This window comes from Sphaerodactylus townsendi, linkage group LG01 (assembly GCF_021028975.2).
Source record: "Sphaerodactylus townsendi isolate TG3544 linkage group LG01, MPM_Stown_v2.3, whole genome shotgun sequence".
In the NCBI taxonomy this organism is placed as follows: Eukaryota; Metazoa; Chordata; class Lepidosauria; order Squamata; family Sphaerodactylidae; genus Sphaerodactylus; species Sphaerodactylus townsendi.
The window spans coordinates 136,246,227-136,267,382 of record NC_059425.1 but is presented as its reverse complement, the minus strand read 5'-3'; the positions used below and the strand labels follow the sequence as shown (position 1 = coordinate 136,267,382).

General features: G+C 40.6%; 1 protein-coding gene across 2 annotated transcripts in view; it reads right to left on the bottom strand.

Moving 5' to 3' along the window:
- TBX18 (T-box transcription factor 18) overlaps positions 1–18,879 on the bottom strand; it is a 40,426-nt gene extending 21,547 nt beyond the window's left edge. For both annotated transcript variants that reach the window (XM_048495047.1, XM_048495056.1), the window contains exons 1-4: positions 18,257–18,879; positions 15,932–16,118; positions 13,479–13,580; positions 9,056–9,227 (exon numbers count right to left, since the gene is read on the bottom strand). In XM_048495047.1, coding sequence (XP_048351004.1) covers positions 9,056–9,227; positions 13,479–13,580; positions 15,932–16,118; positions 18,257–18,533 — 738 coding nt within the window. In that variant the 5' untranslated portion in view covers positions 18,534–18,879. The remainder of the gene's footprint in view (positions 1–9,055; positions 9,228–13,478; positions 13,581–15,931; positions 16,119–18,256) is intronic.
- Between the last annotated feature and the right edge of the window lie 2,277 nt (positions 18,880–21,156).

The window sequence follows — 21,156 nt, the reverse complement described above, 5'->3', positions numbered from 1 at the left end:
AATATTTGTATCTAAGCACTAGGACAACATAACACTGATCTCTAAGGTTATCAACCACTTACAGAATCAATACATCCATCTAAGCCTACTGAAATAATTGCATTTAGAAGGGTACAAGTACAACTCTTCCTAGGACTGTATCCAGGCAGGCCTAGAAAAAAAACTTTCATTCATTTTATGTTATCTATGAAATTGCTTTTAACAGTTCAAATCCAAAAACGTTATTATTACTTTTGGAGAACTACTAATGCCCATAAAGGTTTCATGGCTACCAGCTGATAGAAAATCTAACTCAAAGGAGGAAATTTTTTAATTTCCTGTTTCATTATTGGCCACAGAATATGAAATCACCATTGTATGTCATCCTCCCCACTACCTCCTCTTTCTGGCACAACCTTCATGCCAAATGCCATGAAACTGAATTTGCCCAGTCAAAAAGAAGGGCTTTATATTTGAACAAATAAGACCTTGGCTAGTTGGGATGATTTTACATGAATTCATTCCTCACTGGGAGACCTGACACTGTTTTGAATAAGCAACTTTCCGGATACTTGAACTTTCACTAGAGTGAAGTCAGGCTTTTGACATCACATCAGAAGCAACCAAATATTATGCTCAGATATTTTTCTTCCATAATACGGGATTTCCCCTTCTACATCCTAATGCAGAGCAAGATGCCAGAAAAAATGCTAGTGATCTCAATGTTCAAGAAACATTTCTAGCCATTTTCATATTTGGAGTGTGTGTCTGTTAAAATTAGAAGGAAGGACAGTATCCACAACCCTACCAGACCTTTTCTGATATAATTCTTTTGATGAATGTTTGGCAATATTAATAAATTATCCTTTTTGCTAATAGAGGTTTACTTGTTCCATGTTACAAAAAGCACCACAGCAAGGGAATAATAATAAAACTTGGCTGTATGTTGAAATTGCCCTCTTGTGTTTCCCTGCCTAGGGGAAATTTTTTTTTATAAAAAATAAGCTTTACTGAAATTAGTGGCCTTTGTTTCCATGTGCTTAGGATCACAGACTGGCAGACATAATTGTACAGCCACTTTTACTTCAGTGGGAGGCTTGCAGGCATGAACCAAAAGGGAAGAATAGTGTGTATTCATCCTATATTGGAAAAAAGAGTTCCACTAATTTCAGTAGAATACGTTGTACTACATGAATATTTAAAACTGGCATGAAATAATTAAAAAGTCAAGGAGCATGCAGCTCATAAAAAAGAAATATTTTGAAGGTTCAGAATGATCAACTGGGAAAAAAAGATAGTTTTCAGTGCATATGCTAACATGTCTTAACAATAGTAAGTGCCCTGAAATCATTAAAAAGTTTATTCCAGTGATACAAGATTTAAAGAATACAAAAAGAAAGCAAGAAAAACTGAAAAGAAAACTGTAAATTGGAACCTGACTAGAGGGCAAGTTTTTTTAAAAAAAACTGTTAACAGAAACTGCAGAAAGGGAAATCGGACTTCATCTGAATTTTTATAACATTGCAATCCAGTGGGGGTGGGGAGCACTGCAGTGGCCCGAGGCAGCAAATCAAAGGCAGCTCAGCACTGCCTCCAAAGGGACTTTAGGCAGTGCGGAAAGGAGGGAAAACAAAAAACCCTCCCGCTGCATGAACTGCCCCCTCAGTTACACAGGTTTACGCCACACTTTTGGACGGTGTAAGTTTGCAGGTCCAGGGGCTGGTATTCCTCTGGGCTGGAATGCCGGTGGAAGCAAAGTCAGCTTTATCCCCAGGAGCACCCCGACTCACCCCCTCCCCACGCCAGCGTCCAAGCAGACGCCAGCTCTGCTCCGCAGCAGCCCTGACTTCCTCTCATAATTGTCAACACTCTGCTGCATTTTATTTCCTACTAAAAAAATTAAAATCAAAGCACAGATGATTCGGTATTATAAAGAAAGACCTGTAAATTCACTTCTCACTCCTGTTTTTTTTATTCCAAAACCCTTTTCACATATACTAAAAATTCAGCTTTAGTGTAAAGACTATCTTCAAATCAAAGTAGCTAAAATCTAATTCAATAATTAGTTTACACAGCTGTATCTAAAAAATCTGTGTACATGTGTGTGAAATAATGAGAAAGTAATTCACAACATTTAAATGTGGAACGCTGAACAGTTAGAATTGCATTTGATATATTTAAAATTATTCAGATTACACGCACAAGAAAAAATATTTTATTCAGATAATTCTATGCTACCACTTCTGAGTTCTGCTTGAGACAACTTCCAACTAAAACAACATCACCCTATTAAAGACAATTCATTAAAAATAAAGGTTTGGACACAGCATAAAAACGATCCAAAAAATAAGCTAGTAAAAAGCTACTAAGAGAACATCCATTAAAAAGCTAGTAAGAGAACACCCTATTGCACACAAAACTCTGCATTAGTTAAATAGTAGATGCAAACCTTTTTGCAAGGTTTACATGTCCACACAAAGGAGAGGGTCTGTGGATATGACTTGGTTTTTCTTTTGCCGCCTACTTGAACATATGGGGAAATAGCAGCTTCTTCTCCATGTCCTCTATAGAAGCAGATAATCTGCCCTTACCATAATTTCCCTACCTCTTTTCTCCTACCTGCTACATCTTACACAAACATAAAATTTACAAGGTCATTCATAGTCACTCCACATTTAAATCACAACAGAATACTGAGCCTATCTTTCCAAAGTTAAAGCAAAACTAAGGCTCATTCCGCACACGCAAAATAATGCACTTTCAAGCTGCTTTCACAACTGTTTTTGCCATTCCGCACAGCTTCAAAGAGCCCTGAAAGCAGCTTGAAAGTGCATTATTCTGCGTGTGCGGAATGAGCCCCTGTGACTATAATCAAAGTTAACAATTTGTTCCTTGAAATCTGAAGCTGCAACCCAAAACACAGTTAACACACAGAAATTAACAGGTTGAGCATTTCTACATTTGCACTGGATTGTCATAGTAGATTTAAAAAAAACTTTTTTGAACACCACGTTAAAAACACAAACAAATCAGCTTTGCTTTTTATGTTGGGGTTACTGATCCTTTGCTAATATTACTGTCATTTTCAACTGTATATTCACAACTGTGAGAGCAAGAGCATCATTTTTTTCTCAGATGACGGTTGAAATTCATGCAACTTTTACACATAGCCTTTTTGTTAGGAACGGTTAAGTGTAACTGTAACATACTTCAGTGTATCTCCACAAGCATAGCTATTCACCTAATTTATAATTGGCTTTCACAATATTACTTTTAAGTAATGCAACAATGTTGTCCATTTTATGAATTCTAAGCAGGAAGCTAGCTTGCAAGATTTAAGCAAAAGTGAACAGAAAACAGAAAGGATAAAATAAGAGAAATAGGATGGTGCATTTGTATCCAAAGGACTACATTCATATTTTTATTTTTTTCTGCTTCTGCACAAAACTCCAAAGTATTGCAACAATGGTTGGAAAGTGATAGAGGTAATGGTGGAGAGAAAATAATTTTGCCACAGTAAAATGGGAACAAAAATCACCTTTTATCATCTATCAAATGAAAAGTTCATTTATTGAAACTCATTAAATCCCTCAAACCCATTGGATCAACTGAGAACATGCAGTTGCTTAAGTACCTTAGACACAGTTCATCAATATCTCTACGAGTACATTACTGAATGCTAAACTATACAATGCTACTTTCAAACTCCATCTCTTAATTTAAAATTAACCTTCATCTCTCCGTTTATAGGGAAACATTTTCCCCTGATTTATAAATAATTCAAACACTTCTCTACCCTCAACCAATCCAGCATTTCTATTCTCCTATATGCAGATGATGCCATTCTGTTATCCTGCTCAAAAGCAGGCCTGAAGCGCCTTCTATCTCGAAGCACCGAATATTGTAAAAACAACAATCTTACCCTTAACAGCACTAAATCTATGATCTTGGTTTTCACAAACAAATGGAGTCCATGCAAATGGCTACTTAATAACAAGTTCATAGATCAAATTAAACACTTCAAATATCTTGGAGTGAATTTTCACCATCAGGCTAGTTGGGCCGCCCATAGAAGGCTGGCTGTTACTACCAGCAAAATAAATACTAGGGCTATTATGCGGGGGCGGGGCGGGGGGGTGTTAATAAGAGAGGGCACAAATACATTCCTGCAGTACTAAAGGCATTTAATGCCAAAGTGTGCCAACAGCTCCTATATGGCTTACCTCTCTGGATACAAGCCTGGAACAGCGATGTACAGTGTGTTCAGTCTTGTTTTCTATATAACATCTTCAGCTTTCCCCACCCGGTGCCCTATAGGCCTATACCATATTGTCTCTCAAAGCTGGACAGCATTTACTGGAAACTAGGGCTTGGTGTGTTACATTTCAATTTTGGATTTGCCTGTGTTTTAACCACGGCAACACTAGCCTCTCAGCTAAGGCATTATCTTTTCTACACACCACTGACTGGGGGTCCACACTAAAGCTAAATTATGTGATTTGTGTCTCCCTGTTGGTACCCTGGTCATGCGTCCTTCTAATGAACCGCTTTGCATTATTAAAAGTAAGCTGTTTGAGCAAGAGCATCAGAACTTGGTTTCTCAGGTGAGTAAATTTTGCTCTCCCATTTCCTTAGGCTTTCCAGTAAGAACTACTGGCCTGGCCAAATATTTATATCTAATACCTGAACCTAAACTATACCATGCTTTTTCACTTGCAAGATGCAACATCCTTCCTTCTTTGAGGTAGGGAACTGAAACTCCCTCACCATGAAAGACTGTGCATCTGCAAGATGAAAAGTTGGTCATGTGCTACATCATTGCCCCCTGTACAGTACTGCTAAGTCTAGGTTGCTAGAAACCTTATTACTGAGTACGGGAATGGGCGGGGTATACATCTAAAAATGAATGAATGAACTTACTGAGCAAGAAAAGACTGTATTTCTTTTAAATAATGAAGTTACAGTTCTTGAACTGAACTGTATTTCTAAATTTCTTTGCCTTGTAATCCTTAAATGTCCTTAACTATATAATATTAGCACTGTAGCTCTTTTAATGTTTGACTGTCTTGTATCTGCTGTGCCTTAATTTTCAAAAATAATCTTGTTTAAATTTATATGCCAATAAAGGTTTCATATTGTTGATTCAAACATTCATAACACACCTTCATTATGTTATCGTGTCCAAAGAATAAAAGTGCATCCTTTGGAACATAAATTTTTCTGGTTTATGTTTCTGTATTTTCTAGTAATAAAAAATGATTTTAGAAAGACCAATTCATTATGCAATTTTTTTATTAGTCTTCAAAACTTATATTCCATTTTTAAAGGCATGTTTTAGGCCTGAATCAATTCAATGTGTATTTTCAATTGCTATAGGAAAAAGCTATTTGACTTTCTTCCAAACTGAAGTGAAGAAGAATGCTTGAGTAATCCTAAAGTATTCCACACAATGAATAAATAGATTTATGGGAAGAGCTATGCAGTTTTTAACTCAGAGGGGAAATGTTAAATCTTTACAATTACGCAATGTGAAAAGCTGCTCTCTACCCATCTTGAGAATGTATTGTAGATTCTGATTATCTAGCTCAAAGACATTAAATTACCTACTGTGCCTAATGAAAAGAATAGTTATGAGTAATCAATCCATCCATGGCCAACTGCGGAGTCAAGACCCTTCCGCTGAGAAAAGTTCAACTTCACAGTCCCTCAAGTGCTGCAGCCAGACAAGTTCACTGAAATTTCTAAAGTGGAGCAAATTCCCCGACACATGAACACAAGTCTTTACTGAAAGAGTGTAATGTTGAGACCCAGAGACACAAGACAAACTGGGCACAGACCAACTTAGGTGTTGACTGTCTTGCTGAGATAAATGTCTCATCTAAAATAAATACCTACTTTTGTAAAGCACTTCACTATCTGCGCCTGTTTCCCCACTACTATTAACTTTGCCTAAAATTAAATGGAGAATTGTTGCTCATACCTGAGCTATTAATAACAGGTGGCAAAAAACTCTAGCAGAATATGAACATAGTATATGTGGCACAGATCCACGTAGTCTTTACTGAACTTTATTTTTACTTATAAATACTCCAACTGTTGTCAGATTAATTCATATTTTCACCATTTCTAGCATCTTGGAACAACTGCTTCTGCTGATAGAAGACCAGTATTGTTTTACTATCCAACCAGCAGTATGCTTACTTATGAACAGATTAACCATAGGTGTGCAGATTAAACTGCTCATTCCATGCGATTAAGAAATCCAGTATTACTGGAGATCAACGTATTTGGACCATATTTAAATAACAGCCGTGACTGTCTTCAAAAAATTCCGTCTCAGGCTGCTGGTCTTTAAACACACATAACAGCTGCGAAATGTCTTAGTTGGTGACTATTTCATCTGTGTGTTTTCCACTGGTGCAGGGAAGTTTTGAAAATATAAGAGGATGTCTTGTTTGTCTACTAGAATGCTAGGACAGCCCTCACATATTGCAGTTCTTAGATTTTTTTTTCTATAAGCATAATCTTTCAAATGAATTAATGTGCAATTTATGACTGGAGTTTCAAAAGATACTATTAAAAAGCCTCATCTCAAATCCATGGCATATAACTGCAGCATTTAACAGAAGTTTGAAATGTGAGTATATTGGAGACTACTTGAAAGGAACTTTTGAGACCCTTTTCCAGTCGTTTTCAATAGAGAATATTCTTATAATGTATTTTGTCACGTGAGGTAATGTCATGACTAAACAATTTGGAGCTTTCAAATAGAACACTTAAACTGAACAATTCCCTGCCAGTTTTGTAGAAGTAATGAGCTTCAGCTGTGAATAGGTCTTGCTCCATAAGGTAAGTAATAAATCATTATCAGAGTGAACACAGCTCTCATGTTGTTCCTTTTGAGTACCGTTATTAACACCTCATGGAGTTCTGCACAAATGATTTAAGGGTTTTTTTTAAGGAAACTTTTTACTAAAGTAAAATTGTTGTATGTGGAAAAAAGACAGGCATATTGTTTCCTCCATGTTTCTTATAAAGAATGCAAGGTTCAAACTATAGGTGCACTGGCAAAATAGAATGTCACTTCTATGTTTTTCACTTAGTTAACTTAATTTCTACAATGCAGAAATCAGTTTTGCCTTTGGCATATAAAGTAAGCCTTTGGCATATAAAGTCTCTCAGGGGGTACTCCACTCCATAATGTTGTTTAACATCTATGTGCAACCCCTTGCCCAGTTGACACAAAGTTTCAGACACGGTTGTCACCAGCATCCGGATGACACCCAGCTGTATCTGCTGATGGAGGGCAGCCAGACATTGGCTGGTTCTGCATGGGCCAAAAACAGTGATGTGAAAACGGTGTGAAAATGGTGTAAAAGGGTTTAAAACAGTGTAAAAAGGTTTATACCGTTTTCACACCGCTGTTTTTGGTCCATGCAGAATCAGCCACTGTCTCAGAAACATTGGTCAGGTACTTGGGATACAGTGGGTACAGTGGGATAATTGAAGCAGTCAACTGAAATTTAATTAATTGAAGGCAGCGGTCCTGTGGTTCAGAACAGGAGCAGAGTGACTGCCATGAGCCTCAGGCCCTTTCCGCACGGGCCATTCCAGCGTCCCTGCACCGGCAGGAATTCTGCTGGTGCAGGGGTGGGGGCCATTCGCACAGAAGCGTGCGAGCGGCCTCCGCAGAGGCCTGCGCAGGAGAGGCAGCTCTGCACGGAGCTGCCTCTTCCCCGTCCCTCTCCCACTCACCTTGTCGCCGTCGTCGCCCTGCTGGCCTCCGTAGACCCGCCCACCCTGCCCTCCGACCTCCAGGGGTCGGAGGACAGCGAGGGGGGGGTCTTCGGAGGCCAGCAGGGCGACGAAGACGACGAGGTGCGTGGGAGAGAGACAGGGAAAACAGGCCGCCCTGGGGGAGGGGAGCCGCCCTGGGGGAGGGGAGCCAGGTCGGCGCTGCTACGTTTTCGCAGCGCCGCCTGTGCGAACGGCTCCCTGGGGACGGCGTTTTTGCAGTCCCCAGGGCGCCGTTTATGGCCCGTGCGGAAAGGGCCTCGGGGTGATTCTGGATGCCTTCCTTCCATAGAGGCCCAGGTTGCCAGTACAGCCAGACTGGTATTTCTTTCATCTTTACCAGGTTAAGCAGTTGATCTAGCCATGCTGATCCATGCAATGATCGCCTCCAGTCTAGACTACTGTAACTTTCTCCATGCAGGACTGCCCTTGAGACTTCATTGAAACTTCAGCTGGTCCAAAATGCAGCAGCGAGGGTTCTTACAGGTACGTTGTTAAGATCTCATATTCAGCCTGTGCTCTGCCAGCTGCACTGGCTCCCAGATGAATACAAGATCACGTTCAAGGTTTTGGTATTAATTTTTAAAGTTATAAACAGTCGGGGACTTTTGTATCTGTGGGACTGCCTCTCCCAATATAACTCCCCAAGGGCGCTGCGCTCAGCTGGGAAAAAGTTGCTGATGCTTCCTGGCTCTAGATGCATGTAGCTGTCCTCAAACAGTGCTAAAGCTTTTTCTGCGCTGGCCCTGATGGTGGAATATTTTGTCAACTGAGCTCCAGGTCCTGCAGGATCTGGTTCATTTCTGCAGCGCTTTTAAGACAAAGATGTTCCACCAGGCCTACAGTTGAAGCAGCATCAGTTACATCTTTGCTGGCCTCCCTACCCCATATATTTATTGTTTCTTTTATTTAAATTTTGTCTTTATCTATTTCTCACATTTCTTTAGTAACTTGGTTTGATTTTCTGCTTTATGTTCCTCCTTCCTTCTTAGTCACCCAGGTGGTCATCTGAAATTAGAGCGCCAGTGGGTATTTTAGTTGTGGTTTTAACGATATACAAAATATTGATTGTCTAAATTTTTTTTAATGGTTAGCTGTCCTGAGCCAGACCTTGATTGGGAAAGAGCAGGATACAAATGTAATAAATAAAAATCATAACAATAAAAGTACATGTAATTTGACTTAAGTTTTGTCAACCAAGTTTTTTGAATGTGAGGTTAAATCAAAGGTCCTTTTTAAGAAGGACACAGCATTTTGTACCATCATAAAACAACATACTCACATGGCCCTGGTCATCCAGTTCATTGTTTGTTAGTTTCAGTTTGTCAAAGCTGATTACTTGTCTCATCCAAGTTTCTCCTGAGGCAGGTGAATCTGGATGAATATATACACGAGGAGGCACAGGTGAGTCAGCATTACCAGCCACCATCCATTTGGAGCTGTGATAAACATACCTATGGAAAGAAATCCACTTTTTATGAAAGACACAATGGAGATATTTCACTGGCACTTCTTCTACTTTGCAGCAAAAAAATCAGAATACACAGGATGTTAAATATTTAGGTAAAAATCTGTGATAGTACAATTTGTCTGTTTGATTGGTATGCCAGTCAACACCCTGACAAATACTGTCAAATATTCCATGAAGACTACCACAGTTCAAGTGCTAGCTTGTCTTCTTTATTTCACTAAATTATCATTTTTAAGACAAGTACCTTAAAATTGACTTTCATCTTTAACACTGTTTTCTTTGTTTGTTTTTATTACAATTTATTTGCTTTCAAACTGTTAACTATACATTGATTGTGGGGGTGTTTCAGGATAAAAACTGTAGAAAATAGCTGAGTATAACTTTCGTACTTAGGGTACATTTCTATAACATTTGGTTAAAAATTATTATAATCCCCTGCATTTCTAAAAGTTGATTCCACTGCTCTACCATAATAACTAATTTGATTTGGTAAACAACATATCAGCTTATAATTATGAAAGCATTTTGACTTTATAATAAAATATTAAAATTGCTGGTCAATAATTGCCTAAGTAATGAACCAAATTCTTTCACTATTGATGTACCCTGCTAGCCTTGTTCCACTGCCCACTGTAGGGAAAACTGCAATCCAAATAAATATCTTGGCTCAAGCTATTTTGATTTAGCCAATTACATTTTAAACTAAACAGTGAAAAAATCTAAAATGGGGCTGCAAAAATAAAATGAGCATTAGAAATAATCCAAGAAACATGAACTTTAATGTTTATACAGTAATGGGATTATTTCAGTAAAAAAGAGAAGTATATAGAAGTTACTTTTAAATTCACATATTAAAATTCCAGTTTTCATTTATCCAATAACAAAAACAATATTCTGATTGTAGATGACACCACCTTCTATTTAAAACTATCTACTGATCAACTGTAGTGCTTTATCATAAAAATGTACCATATTTTTTAAAGAATGCTTTTAGATACCATAAGGACTGAAATGAAATGTGTGCGTTTAAAATAACTTTGTCTACCTAGACATATCAGCTGGAATTTGGCACATGCAATCAAAACTGACATGATCAAAATGGACTTGAGTTGTTTTACAAAAATATGTGCCATAATCCAGAGCCCAATATGAACTCCATTGCAAACATGGAACTCTGAGTTGCCTGTCCAAGGAAGAGAATTCAGAAACCCTCCCAGTACAGGAATTCCTTGTTAAAACCTAAGGCACTGAACTTGCGTAATGACGGTACTATAATATACCTCAATGCTACAATTGTGATCCAGTCTAAACTATTATTAAATTATTTATCAATTTTCTATTTGCATGTGTGTGTGTATGTATATACACACACATACATCCCTTGGTGATATTCACCAAAATATTAAGAGAGATTAAGTATTAATGTGTCCTGCAATGTGAACAGAAGCAGGATTGGGATCACTGCACAGAATTCACAGTATTTGAAAAACATTATGCCACAACTCAGGAACCAAGTAAGGATTATTCAGCAGGAAGGGGGAAATGGTGTCTTTCCTTGCTCAGAAATTCCCTTAAACCAAATTCTTTGGTTTAATTCCTTGGAAAATCCACAACAGCCTACATGGTGTAGCAGCTTCAGTATCAGACTAAGATCTGGAAGACCCAGGTTCGAATTCCTACTCTGCCATGGCAGCACTCTGGCGGATTCTGCATAGGCCAAAAACAGCGGTGTGAAAATGGTGTGAAAGGGTTTAAAACAGTGTAAAAGGCTTTACACCGTTTTCACACCACTGTTTTTGGCCCATGCGGAATCAGCCTTTGAGTGACTATGGATCAGTTTCACTCTCATACTAACCAACCTCACAGGGTTATTGTGAAAATAAAATGGAAGAGAGGAGAAGAATGCAACCCACATTGGGTTATCACTGAGGAGAAACGCAGATATAAATGAAGTAACTAAATCAATCTAATATCCTTACATATCAAAACAGTGTTAATAAAAAGATTAGGAGTCATGAGCATTAAATTCACTATGGCCCCTTCCGCACACGCAAAATAATGTGTTTTCAAACCACTTTCACAACTGTTTGCAAGTGGATTTTGCCATTCCACACAGCTTCAAAGAGAACTGAAAGCAGTTTGAAAGTGCATTATTCTGCATGTGCGGAATGAGCCTAAAGGAGCATTGGATTGAATCCTAAGAACACTACCTGAAAGCAGGGCCTTTCTTCCCCTTCCTCCTACAGTTATATGTTCTATATTTGCCACCAATTTCAGTTTCACACACTTTCATGAAATGACCACAATTCAAAGTTTAAAGGACTCCAAACTGTGGAGGTGCATCCGTTTAATCAGGGAAGAACTTCTTTCTCTTTAGGAATACCCACAAACATAAAAGACAGAACATTGCAGCACAAAGCATTCATGACATAGCCTATTTTAAACAGGATATTTATTGGTTGTCGGTCCAATTCCTTGTATGGTGTAGACGTTTCAGACAGCATATTTAGCTCCATTTATAAGCTCTGTTTGAAGCAATCTGCCCATTCCAAACCACTCTGCTTTTTTTGCCACCCTTTCTTGCAGGGCATTGTATTTCAACTTTGTTCTTCTGACCTTTCTAACCTCTGCACTACAGCACCACACCAATGATAGCTACAAACACTTGAATATGTATCAAAATATAATTAATTGTTCTATTGGTCTAGTGCTACAGGACAACAGTTAGAACTCAAAAAAAAAAGCCTACAAAAAGGCAGGAAAAAAGAAGCATTTTCAGAATTGTTGCAGACTTTTGAAGCACCATACCACAGCAATGGAGAAGTGCAAAGAATACCTCAAAACAGAAGAAAAGAGTTTTCAAAAAACAGGGACTCAGTCTCACTTTGTAAAAGGGATGCAAGTGACTTTGACTGAAAAAGTAAATAAAATCCATTAGCAGCCACAAGTCAATGGTTGTGTCTGAAATGACACAAAATTCCATTAGAACCAGCAGCTACAATGGATTACAAACGCTATTTGAAAGGGGCAATGAAAAGAATGGGGACACTCCATCTAACGAAGCTGTGTGCATGTCAGCCCCTTAGCCCTCATACCAGAGTGACTGGATTGGGGAAACATGTTTCTTGATACTGTGTGGCCTATTAATAGGATGAAATTATGCCATTTGTGACTTTATGATCTCGCTGTTTGAATTCTGATATGAGAATTTGTTAAATATCAAAACATTTTAATATATTATGGGGACCTTAACAAAGTTCAAAGAATACAAAAACTTCAGAGGGTACATGAAATGCAGAATTGGACCTGCTTATAAAGAAAATAATAGGATTTGTGGTGCAACAGTAAACAAAAAGAAATTGCTTTCCATATATTAAAAAACATAGGATTAATAGTGAATGGCACTCTAGGTTATGACACTCATAGAATGCACAGATCTTTTCCAACTGAAATACTTCTTTAACCTGGCTGGGCCAACTGTTGTTAAATTGCTGAACACTGAACTATGCTTCCCCCATTCCTAGAAATTCTTGCCAGAAGTTCTAAAGGGAATAAATGTAGTTTGCCTTGGTAAAAGTCTGCATCATCAAGACCTTATGTTAATTTTTAACCAAATGGTTAGTTATAGTAAATTATAACAAATTATTGCAAATGTCAGCATAGAGAGAAAATCTGTTGAACAACAAAGTCAAACCACCAAAAAAAACCACCCTTTTATCACATCAACCTGTGCCTATTAAAATATCCTGAAACAATTTAAACAGTTGATGGTGTTAAAGTAGACTTTAGCATTTACTTGTTCAGGATAAATAGTTATGCTGAAAAGTGGTAAGGACTGACTAGTCACAAAACTCTACTATTACTAATGCTGTCATCTGACTGGGTTAGCACAGCCTGCAGCATAGACTACAGACAGCCCAAATTGACCTGAATGGCTTCATGGCAAAATAAAAGCGCTAGAGGACTATGGCTCACATGATAGGAAAAAAATTATTCGAATGCTCATCTAGAATGTGTTCAAAATATGAGCCAAATGTACAAAGCAGTTCAATGGAAAAAATAAAAATCTCTTGATTGTTCTCACGTGCTTGGCAAAGAGCACTTATTTTTTATGCAGTGAGATGGAGATAGGAATTCGGAAGAGTTAAGCACAACCTTCTGTTAATTTCCAAATCCAACCACACTCTTTTCCAGTTCCCAATGTTCCAAGTTTTAAAAATTGCAGTTACTATACCTGTATCTTTTGTTATCCACTGGGACAATGTCCATAGCAATATAATATTGTTGATGTGGATCTAGACCTGAAATTTTCACTCTCATTGCAGGAAACATCCGTCTGAATACACACACACACACAAAAAGAGAGCATTTTAATAAAAAACAGACTTGGAGACTTGTACAGAAACAGAGACATGTTTATAAAAACAGTTCCAGAATTTTCTCATTAACAGCAAGAATCTTTATCATTATAACTCAATAATTAATAAAACAATTCTTTACGGATGTTTCAACAGACATCAGACTTTTCCTTGACCAATGTTTTCAAATGCCCTCAGAATACAGATTATATCACAATATTCAAGTGTAGGTTGCTGATCCGCAAATCCTTTTCATGCTAAAATTTTGTTTTAGAATGGTAACAGTGGTAATATCAGGAAATTTATTCAGGTAGGATCTATTGCTCACACAAAATAGAACATATTTACTTGAAAGGAAATTTCATTTAAGTCAATGACATTTATTTACAAATCATAGGGTCTTGAACAAAAAAAGCCTTACATCTAGAACTGGGCTTTTCCCCCTGCCAAATAGATTACCAGCACTATCATGGGAAAGACAGAATATAATGCTTGAAAACAGTTCCCCTCATATCTGTTTGAACCTGTCTAAGCTGACAATAATAATCAATTTCTTAAGTGATGCATAAGCCCTGACCCCATCCCACTACAATACTAAACATGAAGACTTAAGAAACAATCCTACTGAAACCAATGGAACTTCTCCATGAACATCATTAGGACTATATAGTAAAGAAAAGTCTATCCCAATAGAAGACTCCTTACCTATTTAACCCTATCAAATAGGTACTGCAAAAGAAATATATGTAGGATTCACAGAGTGCAGACAAAACGCTGATTTCAGGGCCCCACACAAATGTGAATCTATCTGTGGATACAGCCCCAAGTATTACCGGTATTTTAAATTCAAAAGAGAAAGCTTTTGCATTAATAGAACTTGAATTAAGAATAGCAACAGGAACCAAATATTTTTCTTAGATCAGATGAGAATCATTCTTTTGATATGTGCCACAAATCTATGTATAACAATTAATTGTGTGCATTTATTTAAGTTTCACTTTGAGGAATTTTATACATATGCTTTTTCTCATTATGTAAGCAAGCATACAAATTCCATTTTGTTAAATATTTTAATGTTCCAAATCTAGGAAATCAAGCTGAATTTTAGAAGTAATTAAATATTATGATTAGCTAAACAAGAGGGCAAATAACTGTAGCCAGCTAGTTCATACTGTTATTTCAGTGCACCTGTAAGATAAAAAAAATAAAATAAAACCTTTGACAGGACCTCTTTTAAGACAAATGTTTCCTTGTGCTGTTTAAGACTGCACTTCAATCATTAATAAAGCTCTCTGAAATGTAGAAGGTAACATATGGATTCAATAAAATATGTTTCTGTAATTTCTAATAAGTTCAGATATTTTTATACCATACAGGTTTTTACCATGTGTATCCCTTGGAAAGGGAAGAAAAAAGTTCTTTTTAGAAGAAGGCAGCATTCATACCCTTCATTCTAATGAAAGGGAAATCCAAAATTCCACATATTTTTGTATCAACTAAAATTATCGTTGCTGAGCTGGCTTATAAATCAATTTACTTTATTTGTTCTGACACATTTGTGAATTTGGGATTTGCATTTGTTGTCTTTAGAAATTAACAGCCATTTAAACATCTAGCTGCTGCAAGGCAAGATTTTCTATTTCATTAACACTGAGGAGCACAGATAATGTGATAGCAACAACTTGAACACAAAAGGGTGCCTATGGTTTCTTCTAATTTTTGATATGTTCAAATGTTCTGTAATGACCACTTTAAAGCATTTATGTTAACGTTCATTATGAAAAAATGCTAGAAATTGCACGTTTTAAAACTATTTTTTTAAAAACAAATGCCAAAAACTGTTTTTCTGGAGTCTGTCCTATTTTACACTCCAGAATCATTGTTCATGGAGATGGCTTTGAGTTACACTGATTACACCCCAAAAGTGTTACACTGAAACAAATCAAATGAAAATCAGTTGAATGGCTTTCCAAGCTTTCTCAGTGTGCAAACACCCTTCCTTGTAAACTACCACTAAAATATGTGTTAGGCACTAGAAAATAAAATATAAGTCACTGTCAAGTACATTAATGAACAATCCTACACAAAATACATCAACTTGACTGGATTTATTTGCACTCAGTTCACAAAGCCAATTGGAAATAATTCCTATTTTGGTGAATTGGATGTATTTCCACGAACAATGCGGATAAGGTGAAAGTTTTGCGTGTTGATGTTTCGGTGCATCTCCTCCCACTTGGAAGGAACTGGGCCTTTCGCTTTGAATCTTGAATATTTACACAATACGTGAATTGTGCACGACGGACTGTTTGAAGGGTGAGAGGCTTACCTTCCCGCTTTCGTAATGATCATTTCGGTGCCTATCTCGTGGAATCGCTTCCATAGCTCCGCGCCCTGAAGGTCCACCCGGGGTACCTGCGGGGCGAGTAAAGGAGAAACGGGCCTCGAACCCGCAGCCTTGGCAGGACCTCCGGGGGATAGCGGGGGGGAGGCGGCCCTCGAGAAACTCTCCTCGCCTGCGGGGAGTGGGAAAGAAACAGAACACGTCAGGCAGAGAAACACCTCCTGAACCGCCAACCCACCCCCCTCCTTAAGCCCTGTAACGGCCTCCATCTTTGGTTGCTGAAGGAGGCGAGAAAGCCCACAGAGGACGTTTGCGGCCTGGCCAAGCCGTGAGGCGCGTGACGCGCCGCGGCCCTTTCCTCGCCTCCATGCGCACGTGCACTTTTCGCAGAGAGGCACGAGGGTTTTGCGCCTTCTGGGCTCCTTTTGGCGTGCCTCGAGCCTTTGGTTCCTCAGGGCCTGAGCGCCGAGAGACAGAAAGGCGGCTGGCCTGGGCACGAGTAGCTTCTGCTTGCTAGCGGGGAGAGGCCAGAGGGGTTTCATGCAGGGACGGCCGTTTGGTGGCCAAATGGCGGGAATGAAAGGCCCGTGGAAAGGCTCGAGCACAGTTGGAGAGCGCCAAGGCCAGAGGCTGACGGTCGAGGAGAGGGGCTGGGCCTGCTGCAAAAGACACCGCCACGCTTTTAAAGCGCGCCAAGGGAGGCGCTGACCCTCGGGCGCGCTGGCCTGGGAACAACCCGCCCGTGGCTTCAGAGGGGCCCGCTGGGTGCCCGTGGAAATCTCGCTCGCTCAGCATGGCCCTTTCTGGGCGGAAGGCCATTCCTTGCGATAAAGTTTGTGTCCTAGATTTTCAGAGGATCTCGGCCCCGTGAAAAAGCCCTTTACAAACTTCGCTTTTCCTTAAGCAAGCGAGCTTCGCAGGCCTATTTGGACTCCTTTTGCATTTATTTTACTGATAATGGGGCGCAATCCAAGAAAGAGACGAACGCCTACATCCGCTACGGAAATCATTATGTAAGCGTAAGGTTATAAATTCATGGACGGCATTTAGGCGTCCTTCGTCTTCTCTTGGTGTGTTGATTTAATAAAGCTGTTCAAGTACTTGGAGGTTTGGCGATTCCAAGACCTGTTAAATAAACATCCGACAATTTCATTGGGGTTTAACCGAAGTAAGTTCTCTGTAAAAAAAAAAAAGGTGTTAAACTGCGTCTATTCTTGTCTTTAAAAAATCTCCAAAACTATGATAGTCGCTTTTCTTATTTTTATGTGGCGAAAAATCAGCACAACATCAGTCCCAGCGGGAATATAGTGTCCTGATATTGCCATTTGCCACATAAGCTTTCATAGATTTATTCTGCATATTAAAGTACAAGTCATTTAATAAAACATGCAGCTGCTTCTCTCCTTGTGAGATAGTGCTTCATTGCAAACTATTAAATCACATATTTAAAAACGAGGAAAAGATTATTCATTAGCCATAGTTGAGGCTTTCACCCAAATGGAACAATTCACAACGAAGCGTCTCTCTTCATGGAAAGTCAGCCTCAAGCTGAACAGGTATCCTCTTCACTAGTATTAACTAATAAAACTGATGTGTGGAGGGGCACCCTCCACATCGAAGTAGTTGTTGATTCTACAGCTAGAGGGGGGAGAAGCGTTTTAAATAACCGTATATGACAGCCCAAACAGGGTTTTAAACACCAGGAAGGCTGAACTTAAAAACGCCTCAGTGCCATTACAATTAATGAGCCCCAGAGCCGTCAGGCATAGACGGCTTTCAAACACAGCTCTCTTCTTTGGGATCGGACTCGATGTTGGGAGTGGGACCACATGGCTTGGTGTAACGATGTGATCCGCGGGGCTTATTTCTGGGAAGTGCCCTGTGGAAATCCCACCGATTTCAGGAAAACCAGGCGGGGAAAGTGCGTTGCCCACACAGCTCAAAGCAGAGAAGGCGGGCAGCCTCGGAGCAGCATAGTTTTCAAAGGGTGTTACCGCTCAGGCGACAGAGATTGTTGTCCTTTCGACCCTTGGGATCGGCAGAGCAGCGAGCGTGACTGTTTGCAGCAAGGGAAAGAAACCAGAAACTGCAGAGGCGATGCCAGGAGGCGATGCCAGGAGACGCCACTCGGGCCGGGTTTCTGAATGCAAAGCTGGCCTCTGGGGAGCTGCCCGCAAGATCGCCCTTGCAATGGGACGGTCGCAGCGGATCCCATGCCCCGGGGGGGGGGGGGGGAGAGAGAAAGTGGCCCAGACCCACCCGGTGCGTTTCGCTGTGTGGGGCTGGGGTGGGCGAAGGCAGCTCACTCACCTACGGGCAGTGCCCGAGCGCTGCGGCTCCGGTCGCCGTCGGCCGAGCTGGACTGCAAAGCTGCGCCGTCGCTGTCCGCGCCTTCGCCGCAGCCTTTGTCGCCGCCGCCGTCCTCCTCGGCCGCCGCCTCTTCGCCGCCCACCCCGGCCAGCTTTCGTCGCTTCTGCGGCTGCTGCTGCTGCTGCTGCTTCTCGGCTCCGATGAGCGCCTCCACCGAGAAGGCGTGCGCCTTGAGGCTCAGCATGGTGCAAGGCGACGCTCGCCTCTTCTCGGCCATGCCCGGGCCGGCGGGCTCGTCGCCTCTGCCTCCTTCCAGGCCGCACCGAGTTCTCCTCCGCGTCGCCTCCGGCTTTTACATCCAACTTGCAGCGGCCCGAGAGAGGCTGGAGCGCGGCTTTCTCCCGCTGCCTCTCGCTCTCCTTCCCAGGCCGAACGACTCCTTCTTGCAAAAGAGGCGCTTCTTTTCTCCCCCTCCTTCTTCTCTCCTGCTGCAAGCTCTGCCTCGTCTGAGGGGCCAAGCAGCTCTGACATGGGTAACAAACGCTCTGCGGACACAAATTAGGGCTTGTAATTGAAATTTGTTGCCTTGATCTGTCAGCACTTCCAGGCAGGAGACCGGTGGGAAGAACTTGCTCATTAGTGTCAATAAAGTGACTGGACGGGGTGGAGCCCGGCGACGGAGAACGGGTGTCAATCACGGAAGGACCTGGGCCAATCAGAAGTTAAGGATTCCCCCCCCCCCCCGCCAAAGCGGGATGCTTCTTTAGAAGGTTACAAAAGTGCGTGGGAAGGAGAGAGGGGACCTAAGGGGTGTTTGTCTCCCTCTCTTCCTATGGCACCCCCAAACCCCTTTCCTTGCTTTCTTCACACAAAAGTATCTTGCGTCTGTAAAATGGGAGTAACAGTGACCAGACTCTCAGGGCTGCCGCAAGGAAACATAATATCGACCTGCAGTAGCTTTCCCATGCGACGCACTGGTTTTTATGCCGTCATTCCCTCCCCATGCAAACAAGTACAAAATTAAAAACTACAGATTAATTTTAAGTGTGAAATTTGTTTTCTTTGTACTTGGGACGAAGAGAATGCCCTCTAGTGACAAATCATTTCCCTCTTTCAGTAACAAAAGAGGGAAATGATTTGTCATTAGAGGGCATTCTCTTCGTCCCAAGTACAAAGAAAACAAATGGCCATGGGTTGCATGATGCCTTTTAAAAATGAAATTAGAATAATAGATAAATATTAAACATTCCACTGGGGCAGAACCTGCATTATGTTTCAAACTTGTATACCGCTCCCAAGGCAAAGATCACCATGTACTGGGACATCCTCTTGTGCATACCTCTCTCTCTCGCTAAAAAAGAGAGATCCTGAGTAAAAGCAGGAGGAGGTTTCTTTCTTTGTGAATAGGACTTGCGCAGGAGCACTTCCGGTGAGAATAGGTTCCACATGTCCCGGCGTCCTACCTCCGGCAGCTTTTCAAAGCCAGTACTAAAAACCGCTTTCCTGGCCTGGGAGTAAGCCCCACTGAATCGACGTCGAGTAGACCTCCTCTGTGTTCAGGATCCATGCCCAAAAGCCAGTGTGGGCACAACGCCACCCACTGCCCTGCTCTAACCCTCCTTTTCAAAACATTTGTGGGTTGAAATCTGTAACAATCCCCCGTTCATGGACTACACGTATAAAAACAATAGGAAACTTTCTGTGTGCATTTCTTTCTGTTCTGACAAGCCGGTAGTAAGTCACCCCTACCCTCCTTTCCTTATGGACGGATAATTTCCCACACGATCCCTTTTAAACTTTCTTAACTAAATATTTTGTAGAACCTGAGTTGTGGGCCTGGTTGCATTTGTCTCACTAAATTATATCGACTTTACATTCACGGACCTTATCCAGCTGTTGTAATTTTATTCTCGTTATTTAATGAACACATCCCCCCCCCCCAAAAAAAAGTAGAGGATGACTATCAGTTGCTTGACAGCCTGGGAATAATTTCTTCCCTCTTCAGCAAAGTGAGACATCCCAACGAAATATTTTCCATCCATTTATGAACTCATAAGCAACACGGGCCCTTAATCTCTGTGCCAGGAGCTGGCTTTAGAGGTCACCTTTTTCTGCACAAGCTGCTTCCTCAACACCATTTCCTTGGAAGCCAGCCTTACTGAGCGTCAATCTATTTTTATTATGGCCCTAGGCCAGGGAATGAAGTTTGCCTCCCCGGCCTCCCCCAGGTATGTGATATAACAGAAACAAAATAAAATCGATCAAACGATATAGCAATGGCTAATTTTACCTCGATAATCATCGTATACCAGTCATGCCCAGGCCGTCCAATGCTTCTTTAAAACGTCGCCTTTCCTTAAACGCCTTTCCCTAGGGCTCATTCCGCACACGCAAAATAATGCACCTTCAAGCTGCTTTCACAACTGTTTTTGCCATTCCGCACAGCTTCAAAGAGCCCTGAAAGCAGCTTGAAAGTGCATTATTCTGCGTGTGCGGAATGAGCCTAGATTTGGAAGCAGCAGACATACACTGCAAGCTGCCTGGTAGGTTGACGGTTCTAGCCCTTGTGGTTCGGAACAAGCTCCCTTGGATGAACTAGAGCCCCAGAAACGCAGCCCTCGAGCTCTTTACTAAGCAAGAGGTAGAGGTGCTTCCTTGGAGCATCATTTTTAGCCCACGGACTAGCAAGTTACATTTCCGCAACTGGGGAAAAAGTACATGTTAAGTAAACGGAATACACTTGGTGCAGTTCCACGGCAGAATCCGAAACAAACGTACTTCTTCTTCTTCTTCTTCTTCTTCTTCTTATTATTATTATTATTATTATTATTATTATTATTATTATTATTATTATTATTATTATTATTATTATTAAAAATGGTTCTGAATTTGGAAATAAA